The 11,306-nt window shown below is 30.8% G+C and overlaps 1 protein-coding gene across 1 annotated transcript; it reads left to right on the top strand.

The window, feature by feature from the left end:
- The first annotated feature begins 9,452 nt into the window (after nt 1-9,452).
- LOC126880808 (uncharacterized) lies at nt 9,453-10,862 on the top strand. Its single transcript, XM_050644870.1, has one exon. It carries the CDS (start codon nt 9,453-9,455, stop codon nt 10,860-10,862), a length of 1,410 nt encoding a protein of 469 aa, XP_050500827.1.
- Nucleotides 10,863-11,306: the final 444 nt, after the last annotated feature.

Raw genomic sequence — 11,306 nt, 5'->3', positions numbered from 1 at the left:
GTACATATACAGGGTGTTTGGTAAAGAATGGGTCATAGCTTAACCTTAGATTCCTGAGGTTAAAATAGGTTGATATAAGCTAACTTACCTTAGTACGAAAGTTGATAATAACCGAAATACAAGGTGATGAAGTTAAACTTTTATTTTATTTATTCTTGAATATTTCCTAACAGGCATGGGATAATAACACGAAATTCGGTAAGCAGGTGTTTTTCGGGACAATAAATCTAAATTTGCCACCAAAAATGATATATTATCCAGAGGGCGCCACATACGCCTTTCAGCACTCATTTAATAGGATCAATTGTTTTATTTCTCACTCTACATACCTTTTGAGTCAACACTTTTATTCTCTTAACATTTATACTTAAAAAAGGTTACTATATTCATCTGGTTAAACTCAACCGTTTTCGAGATAAACGCATTTTAAGTCTGCGAGGCAATATAATTTTTTGCAAAATTGTGATCTGATATTTGCTTACATACTCCTTGAACAACGACAAACATCGTTCTGTAGTTTTTTTTCCAATTAAAAAAAATTTCCGACACAAGTATCAGGTTATAAGTAGTTATATTCTAAATCAAAAAATCTAAGTGTCCGACAAAAATATTGGGTCTTTTAAACAATACGGGGTTCGTGCAACCCTTACCTTTAAAACCATTTTTCCGACAACACTAGTAGGTTATAAGTAATTATATTCTTAATCAAAAAATCAAAGTGTCGGACAAAAATATTGGGGCAACTCGACAGTCGGACAAAAAATTTAATTTTTATTAGTAAAGTATACTTTCAAATTATGCTGGGTTCATGCATCCCCTATCTTTACAACCATTTTTCCGACAAATGTAGTAGGTTAAAAGTAATTATATTCTTAAACAAAAAATGTAATTGTCTGACAAAAATGTTGGGGTAAACGAACAGAAAACTTAATTCTTTTAGGCTATCGACGAGGAGGTATTATCAAAAAAAAATTTAAAACAGTGTTTCTCGGTTACTTTTGAATCGATTTAGCTGAAAATTGGTACACACGCTAAGTAAAGCATTTAAAAGGGTATGACGTAGATCGGAACCCAAAATTTTCTTAAAAAATTTTCCGACAAGAAGGAAAATTTTAGAAAAATTGTGATCTGATAATTTTTGTACATACTCCTTGAACAACGACAAACATCGTTCTGTATTTTTTTCTCGAATTAAAAAAAAAATTTCAGCACATGTATCAGGTTATAAGTAGTTATATTCCAAATCAAAAAATGTAAGTGCCCGACCTAAATAGTGGGGCACATCCAAAGTCGGACAAAAAATTTAATTTTTATTAATATACATTTAAACTATTCTGGGTTCGTGCATCCCTTATCTTTACAACCATTTTTCCGATAAAAGTAGTAGGATACAAGTAATTATACTCTTAAACAAAAAATTTAATTGTCTGACAAAAATGTTGGGGCAAACAAACAGGAATCTTAATTCTTTTAGGCTATGGACGAGGAGGTATTATCCAAAAACATTTTAAAACAGTTTTTCTCGGTTATTTTTGAATCGATTTAGCTGAAAATTGGTACACACACTAAGTAAAACATTTAAAAGGGTATGACGTAGAGTTGTACCCAAAATTTTCCCAAAAAAATTTCGGACAAGAGGAAAAATTTTAGAAAAATTGTGATCTGATATTTGCGTACATACTCCTTGAACAACGACGAATATCGTTCTGTAGTTTTTTTTCTCGAAATAAAAAAAATTTTCGACACAAGTATCAGGTTATAAGTAGTTATATTCCAAATCAAAAAATCTAACTGTCCGACAAAAATATTGGGGCAAATCCAAAGTCGGACAAAAAATTTAATTTTTATTGATAAACCATACTTTTAAATTATGCTAGGTTCGTGTATCCCTTATCTTTACAACCATTTTTCCGACAAAGTTAGTAAGTTACAAGTAATTATATTCTTAAACAAAAAATGTAATTGTTTGACAAAAATCTTGGGGCAAACGAACAGAAAACTTAATTCTTTTAGGCTATCGACGAGAAAGTAATATCAAAAAATTTTAAAAGAGTTTTCTCGGTTATTTTTGAATCGATTTAGCTCAAAATTGGTACACACATTAAGTAAAACATTTAAAAGGGTATGACGTAGAGCTGTACCCAAAATTTTCTTAAAAAATTTTCCGACAAGAGGGAAAATTTTAGAAAAATTGTGATCTGATATTTGCTTACATACTCCTTGAACAACGACAAACATCGTTCTGTAGTTTTTTTTCTTGAAAAAAAAAATTTCCGATACAAGTATCAGGTTATAAGTAGTTATATTCCAAATCAAAAAATCTAAGTGTCCGACAAAAATATTGGGGCAAATCCAAAGTCGGATAAAAAATTTAATGTTTATTAAGAAACTATAATAAATATTAATAACTATAATAAATGATTGTGAGTAAGTCTGTGTTTCATTACTACATTTAATAAACTACTATACTTTTAAATCATGCTGGGTTCGTGCATCGCTTATATTTACAACCATTTTTCCGACAAAGTAGTAAGTTACAAAGTAGTAAGTTAGTAAGTTTTCTGTTCGTTTGCCCCAAGATTTTTGTTAACCAATTACATTTTTTGTTTAAGAATATAATTACTTGTAACTTACTACCTTTGTCGGAAAAATGGTTGTAAAGATAAGGGATACACGAACCCAGCATAATTTAAAAGTATAGTTTATCAATAAAAATTAAATTTTTTGTCTTACTTTGGATTTGCCCCAATATTTTTGTCGGACACTTAGATTTTTTGATTTGGAATATAACTACTTATAACCTGATACATGTGCTGAAAATTTTTTTTTAATTCGAGAAAAAAATACAGAACGATGTTTGTCGTTGTTCAAGGAGTATGTACACAAATTATCAGATCACAATTTTTCTAAAATTTTTCCTCTTGTCGGAAAATTTTTTAAGAAAATTGTGGGTTCCAATCTACGTCATACCCTTTTAAATGCTTTACTTAGCGTGTGTACCAATTTTCAGCTAAATCGATTCAAAAGTAACCGAGAAACACTGTTAATTTTTTTTTGATAATACCTCCTCGTTGATAGCCTAAAAGAATTAAGTTTTCTGTTCGTTTGCCCCAACATTTTTGTCAGACAATTACACTTTTTGTTTAAGAATATAATTACTTGTAACCTACTACTTTTGTCGGAAAAATGGCTGTAAAGATAAGGGATGCACGAACCCAGCATAATTTGAAAGTATACTTTACTAATAAAAATTAAATTTTTTGTCCGACTGTCGAGTTGCCCCAATATTTTTGTCCGACACTTTGATTTTTTGATTAAGAATATAATTACTTATAACCTACTAATGTTGTCGGAAAAATGGTTTTAAAGGTAAGGGTTACACGAACCCAGTATTGTTTAAAAGACAGTTTATTAATAAAAATTAAATTTTTTGTCCGACTTTGGATTTGACCCAATATTTTTGTCGGACATTTAGATTTTTTGATTTGGAATATAACTACTTATAACCTGATACTTGTGTTGGAAATTTTTTTTAATTGGAAAAAAAACTACAGAACGATGTTTGTCGTTGTTCAAGGAGTATGTACGCAAATATAGATCACAATTTTTCTAAAATTTTCCCTCTTGTCCGAAATTTTTTTGGAAAAATTTTGGGTACAGCTCTACGTCATACCCTTTTAAATGTTTTACTTAGTGTGTGTACCAATATTCAGCTAAATCGATTCAAAAATAACCGAGAAAAACTGTTTTAAAATATTTTTGGATAATACCTACTCGTCCATAGCCTAAAAGAATTAAGTTTCCTGTTCGTTTGCCCCAACATTTTTGTCAGACAATTACATTTTTTGTTTAAGAGTATAATTACTTGTATCCTACTACTTTTGTCGGAAAAATGGTTGTAAAGATAAGGGATGCACGAACCCAGAATAATTTAAAAGTATAGTTTATTAATAAAAATTAAATTTTTTGTCCGACTTTGGATGTGCCCCACTATTTATGTCGGGCACTTAGATTTTTTGATTTGGAATATAACTACTTATAACCTGATACATGTGCTGAAAAATTTTTTTTTAATTCGAGAAAAAATACAGAACGATGTTTGTCGTTGTTCAAGGAGTATATACACAAATTATCAGATCACAATTTTTCTAAAATTTTCCCTCTTGTCGGAAAATTTTTTAAGAAAATTTTGGGTTCCGATCTACGTCATACCCTTTTAAATGCTTTACTTAGTGTGTGTACCAATTTTCAGCTAAATCGATTCAAAAGTAACCGAGAAACACTGTTTTAAATTTTTTTTTTTGATAATACCTCCTCGTCGATAGCCTAAAAGAATTAAGTTTTCTGTTCGTTTGCCCCAACATTTTTGTCAGACAATTACATTTTTTGTTTAAGAATATAATTACTTGTAACCTACTACTTTTGTCGGAAAAATGGTTGTAAAGATAAGGGATGCACGAACCCAGCATAATTTGAAAGTATACTTTACTAATAAAAATTAAATTTTTTGTCCGACTGTCGAGTTGCCCCAATATTTTTGTCCGACACTTTGATTTTTTGATTAAGAATATAATTACTTATCTACTAATGTTGTCGGAAAAATGGTTGTAAATAAAAAAATTTCAGGAAATTGACATCTTCGGCGCGTCCGACTGCGCATATGCCCCGTGAAAATTGTCCGACAAGGTTACCACATTATTGTAAAAATGTTTTATGGTAGATACCGTTAAAATTATCCATGTGGTAATAAATTTATTATTTTCATAAATTTGACATATTTAGCGTGTCCGACGCGTCATATGCCCCAATATTTTTGTCCGACAAAATTGTTTTCGTTGTTTATATGATAAAATCCATTGATTAAAATAGAATGACCAATGTGGTAATAAATTTTTTTCTTGCATATAATTGACAACTTCGTCACCGCTTGACAGACAAACGCCCCACTACCATAATGCGCCAAGCTCAAAATTTGTCCGACTCCACAAAAATAACAAGTACAAAAAGTTTCAACGGTGTGGTCATAAATAATAATTGTATATGCGGGCCCAAGGCCTATAAACTCAATGTAATTTTTGATTTTTCGTATTTGTTTTTCGTCGTGATTTTTTAGCTAATTTAGTATTAAAAGACATTCATTAGATTAATTAGTTTATAAACTTTACGTTTTTGGTGATTTTGAGTGCTGACAACATGCCTGTGACTTGTATAGTAGTGAACTGTGGAAGTCCAACTGATCAGAATAATGTTAATTTTAATTTGTTTTTTGTCGTGATTTTGAGCTTAATATAGTATTTAAAGACATTCATTGGATTAATTATTTTATAAACTTTACGTTTTTGGTGATTTTGAGTGCTGACAACATGCCTGTGACTTGTATAGTAGTGAACTGTGGAAGTCCAACTGATCAGAATAATGTTAATTTTAATTTGTTTTTTATCGTGATTTTGAGCTTAATATAGTATTTAAAGACATTCATTAGATTGATTATTTTATAAACTTTTCGTTTTTGGTGATTTTAAGTGCTGAAAATGGCTAATTGGCTATGTCAAAGCCATTAATAAAAAAAAAGTGCTGAAAACATGCCTGTAACTTGTATAGTAGTGAACTGTGAAAGTCGAGCTGATCGGATAATGTTAATTTTTTTCGTGTTCCCTCTATAGGGCTTTTCATTCACAGTCATTTGTTTTGAGCTTCTGTCATATGTCCTATAATCCGTGTATAGTAATATTATACACGAATTATACAACATCTAACGGAAGCTCGAAACAAATGACAATCAATGAAAAGCCCTATTAGAAACTCATTTATGTTTCCTCGCCTAACTAAATTATCAAAAAACAGGACGCACTCATGCTAGGAATTATGGTTTTTATTAATATTATTACAATTATTTATATGTGACACTAACGTAACTAGTGACATTAATTTTAGGCCAATGTGACAAACTTTATTAATACTAAATTTTAACATTTATCCCCTATTTTGTTAAAACAATATTATTTTGTTTTTCATTCTATTCAAAATAAATGCAGTTTTGACAGGGAATTTGTTTTGTTATTTATTTATTCCATATAGACCTGGATCCCGCGTACCAAAAAAAAGTTGATTAATAGCAAGCTGAAAATTTATTAATAGCTTAACAGTGTCTAGTCCGACAAACTTTGATGTATGGGAACACTAGAAGTTTTAACTGTAGAACAGGTTAAAAATTTGGAACGTCAAACTACGAAAATGTTTATGTAATTTGTCAGATAAAACTTCCAATTGATTTGCTACCAATTCATTAAACTCTCATGCAAAAACCAGACTGGTGAAAAAATCACCAACTGGGCATTTTAATGAGTAGAACACGAAGACCATGTCAAACTACAGGAATCATGTTGGTTAGTAATAGCAGTCTGATTTTTGCATGAGAATTTAATGAAAGGGTAACAGATCAATTGGATGTTCTGTCCGACAAAATTTATGGGATGTTTTCGTAATCTGATGTTCCAAATCTGAGTTTCCAAACTGTTTCACAATTAAAACTACCCCTGTTCCAGTGTCACAATACATCAAAGTTTGTCCAACTGGACACCGTTAAACTATTAACAAATTTTCAGCTTGCTATTAATCAATTTTTTTGGTACACAGGATCCAGACCTAATAGGTTTGTTCATAGTACGACACAAACAATTAGCAACTGCTGCCAACCATCAGATGCATGAGCAGTTAACAGTTAGCGTTGTGCAGTTAATAGTTAGCATTCATAGACTACAAATGCGCATGTGTCTGATGGTTGGCAAGAGTTGCTGATCGTTCTACGAACAAACCTATCAGTAAGCACAATTTGTGATATCCATGGGTAGTTACTAACAGAAAGAGGCAGGATTCGATTTCTAAAACATTTATTTTAGAGTCAAAACATAGTCGTACCTTAAACGATAAATGTATATTATCATTACAAGTTGATACTAATTACAAAAATAAATACACATCTAAAAGACCAATACATAATTACTCATGATGAAGAAGTACATTATAATTAAAAATGAATAACCATTTTCATATCGCTGCAACACAATGCCAAAGACTTCTTATATTTCAGTTCGTTTAGTGAGCGCAACAAGCACTCTGACCGAACAGTTTCAAAACTCATTAGTTTTTCATCAGAGAATGCATATGTTGCTATCTCCAAACCATGTAGCTGTAACATATGTACATGCATTGGGTTCTTCTTCGTCTGTCTTGCTCTGGGCATACTCAGCTAAAAATAGGATTGCTGCAATATGGCTGCAGACTTCACTATTACCGGCCATACGCATACAATGTGCATTTGCTATGTCATCAGAACTGGCTATCACCCCACCCAAGCATTTAGTCGTTTAGCATTAGCTTTTTGGAAATGCTTCACCTAAAAAAAATATTTTATTTTTTTTTGGAAATTCTTCAACTACAAAAATTTATTTTTATTAGAGTATTTGCGTTCTTTACAATGATTGAGAATACTTTATTTAAAATCAGACATTCATATAATATAATTTCATTACATTTCTTAATGGTGAATAAATAAAATAAAGGCATACCTTTCCAACAATAATATGGAAATCAGGAAATCATTAACAATTTTTACTCCATTCAAAACAAATCCAGCTGTAAAATATTTATGTGCCTGAAGGCTTTTGTATGCTTTCATCTGCTGCTTAGAGTAGCAACTGTGAGACTCCACCAGATCTGTATAAATATATATCTATAATAGTAACTTGATGGACTGCACTTTACTGTAAAATCCAATTCTGACTGAATTCCGTATGGATCTAAATCCCCAATTATTTTCAGCTTCAATAAATATCTAAAACAATAAAAGAAATACTGTTATTGCTTGCAAAATTCATCATTATTGATAAATATCGGGGCAAAATGAACAGTAAATAAACATTGTTTCGCCTACCTTTCTCGCAACATCTGGAGTTTCCAATAATAATTTCCTTAAATAATCAGTTCGCATTGTGGTAAAGTTTATAAAGTTCACAAAAACAGGAAACGAAATCCAAATGAATCCAAAATACGACGATAAACAATGAAAAATCATTGAAAAATACATGCCGGTCGCGGGAGGAATGATTCCTACGGTAGCGCACCAAGCGGGAATATATCAAACTCGTTCTTGTCAAGTTCGGTTTTATTTATATTTGAATATTTAAATCAACTTAGAACGTTGCGCGTTGTATGTACTTTTATTAATATTTTATTTACTTTTTCTTTTATTTATTTTTTTTTAATTAATTTATTTATTCTTTTATTGTTTTAAACTTATTTTGTTTTATTATCCTTCGTATTGTGAATTTTATTTTCGGCTACGTCGAGGTTTTGTTTGTTGTGTTTGTAATAAATATAATACATTCTATTTATAATGGAATTAAAGGCAGTGGCAAGAAAGGTTTGTAAATATTGTGATAAAACATTTAGCACAGTTTCTAATCTAAATAAACACTTAAAACTCTTACATGAAGCAGAACCAGCTACAAACCGAAAAAAATCTTTAGTGTGTAGTTCTTGCTTTCGTATTCTCTCCACATACGAGGAATACAGAACTCACTTAATTACAGATCACAAACTTGAGCTATTTAAGGAAGAAAAGGAATTCAAAAACTATGCAGGTTAGTTATCGTTATGTATTTAATACCTAAATTATATGAACTAACAACTAACGAAATATTTTTTTAGATTTTAGAACATGGAAAGAGACTGTCGAGAAAAAAATGAAATGCACTTATGTAAAAACTACTGGTAAAAAAGTAACTACCAAAATAGAAAAAACGTACTATGTTTGTCATAGGTCATTTAAAGCAAGCAGATATATGTCTACGTCTCAAAACAATAGGCAGAAGTTTTTAAAATCTCAGGGCTTTTCTAAGTTGGATGTTACTTGTCCGTCAACTTTGGATTTAGTATGTGATGGAAATCAGTTAAAGGCCACTTTATATACGCCTCATTTTGGCCATAATTGTAATTTAACCCATATAAATTTGACTAAAACTGAAAGAGAACAAATAGCAGGTGTATTATTTTTTCTAATGTACTTTAATGTTGTATTAACTTTGCATTTTTTTATTTTAAGGAAAAATCTCTGAAGGCGTGTCATTCCAAAAAATCCTGGATGATATTCGCAATGGGATTTATTCTGAAGATTCTGTTGGACGACTTAATTTTTTAGATCGCCAAGACTTGCGAAATATAACCAGGGACTTTTCTTTAAAAGAATATGTCCAGCTACATCAGAATGATGTCATAAGCATTCGTTTATGGGTTGAACGATTAAAATCTCTAAAAGATGAATTTTCAATTATATTTTACAAAGAGCAAGGCTCAGACGATCTGCCTAATATATTCAATACAAATGATTTTGCTTTAATATTTATGACTAAATTTCAAGAAAAACAATTGAAACTGTTTGGATCAGATAAAATATGTGTGGACTCAACGCATATGGAACTACAGGCTATGATTTCTTATTAACAACACTCATGGTTGTTGATGAATTTGGAGAAGGGGTGCCTACTGCTTTCTTGCTTTCAAACAGGGCGGACACCAATGTCTTAGCATATTTTTTTAATTCTATTAAAGAACAAACTGGTGACATAAAATGTAACGTGTTTATGTCTGATGATGCTCCAGAATTTTTTAATGCATGGACAAATATTATGAGCAAACCAGAGAACCACCTCCTTTGTGCTTGGCACATTGATAGAAATTGGCGTAAGAACTTAAATAAAATTAAAGGTGATCAAGCGATGAAGGCAAAAGTATATAAGTACTTGCGTTTGTTGCTACAGTCAACTGATCCTGCCGATTTTGAAGATATGCTAAATTTTGTATTATCAGAATTACTTGCTTGTGAGGATACTGCGGCATTTGGACAATATTTCCAAAGTTACTATGCAGGTCGTTGTAATTTATGGGCATATTGTTACAGAAAAGGACTAGGAATTAACACAAACATGTACTTAGAAGCATTGCATCGAACGCTGAAACATGTCTATTTTCAAGGAAAAAAAAATAAAAGGGTAGACACTTGTTTGTATGCTCTTTTAAATTTAGTACGTGATATAGTTATAAAAAAATTGAAGAAAAAGGTTAAAGGTAATAATTCACATAGAATGAACTTAATAAAGAAAGCACATGTAAGAAGTCAAGATATTAAATTTAAAGACATCTGCAAAATAGATGAAAACAACTATAAAATAAAATCAATTCAAAATAATACCGAGTATCACGTTCAAAAGGTAGATGAGTGTTTAAAAATAAATAAAAATTGTCATATTTTTTGCAGCGAATGTAAGACTTGTATCCATGAATTTACCTGTACTTGCGTGGATTTTTTTATCAAAAGTAATTTCTGCAAACACATACATGCAGTTATTAGAAATAATCTCCAGACTTTGAAACCCATTCAAAAAACTGAGACAGAAACTGATGATATTATCCAAACTGTGGTAAATGAAAATATAATTAAAAAAGGAGATTGTGAAAACCAAGATCTTAAAGTTAAGCTGGATATAATGTATGAATTAATTTCTTCAAAAAAATTAACTTCTGATGTTAAATTGAAAGTTGGAAAAATGATGGACAATATACTAAGTTTGATTGGAAATGAAACTAAGACATTAAAAGATGTTTACAATGAGCCTGGCAATAAGAAGTATGAAAAACAAGTGAGGTTTGTGAGTACTAAGAAAAAGCAAACTCCAAAATCTGAAGATTTACTTCAAAAGCCAAGCACCTTCGGCATGAAGTCACTACTAGAAGATTGTGAAAATAAAATCAGGGAAAATGATCACTTGTATACAAAAGAAATAGGGATTTTTATGAATAAATAAAACAAATTCACATATATACCTAATATGTTAGAGTTAACTTTAATCAGATATACAGTAGAACCCTGATTATCCGTGCTACTCGGGACCGGACGTTGGCATGGATAATTGAAATGCACGGATAATCGAAACATTTATTTCTCATATATAATACATATGTACGTATATACATGCATATGTATCTACCATAAAAAGATAACAGAAAAAATAAATCTTTTATTATGAGTCTCCTTCTCGGTGTGTATGGTTTAGTCGAGTGATTTACGGTGATGCTACTTTGATAAAACCCCAAAAATGCAATTTGATTAATAGAAAGTCATAGCACGGATAATCCGCAGCCCGGATAATCCGCAAACGGATAATCGGGGTTCTACTGTATATCTATCTATCGTGTTGATCTGCTTTATTGTGTTCTTTCATTATTTGTGGGCAAGTAGTTATTAATAA

Source organism: Diabrotica virgifera, chromosome 2 (genome assembly GCF_917563875.1).
Source record: "Diabrotica virgifera virgifera chromosome 2, PGI_DIABVI_V3a".
Classification (NCBI taxonomy): Eukaryota; Metazoa; Arthropoda; class Insecta; order Coleoptera; family Chrysomelidae; genus Diabrotica; species Diabrotica virgifera.
The sequence above is the reverse complement of the archived record's forward strand: the minus strand, read 5'-3'. Positions and strand labels throughout refer to the sequence as shown.

Bases quoted from the DNA above. Each gene is read 5' to 3' on its own strand.
- LOC126880808 (XM_050644870.1), top strand. From the start codon at position 9,453: ATGTGTGGACTCAACGCATATGGAACTACAGGCTATGATTTCTTATTA.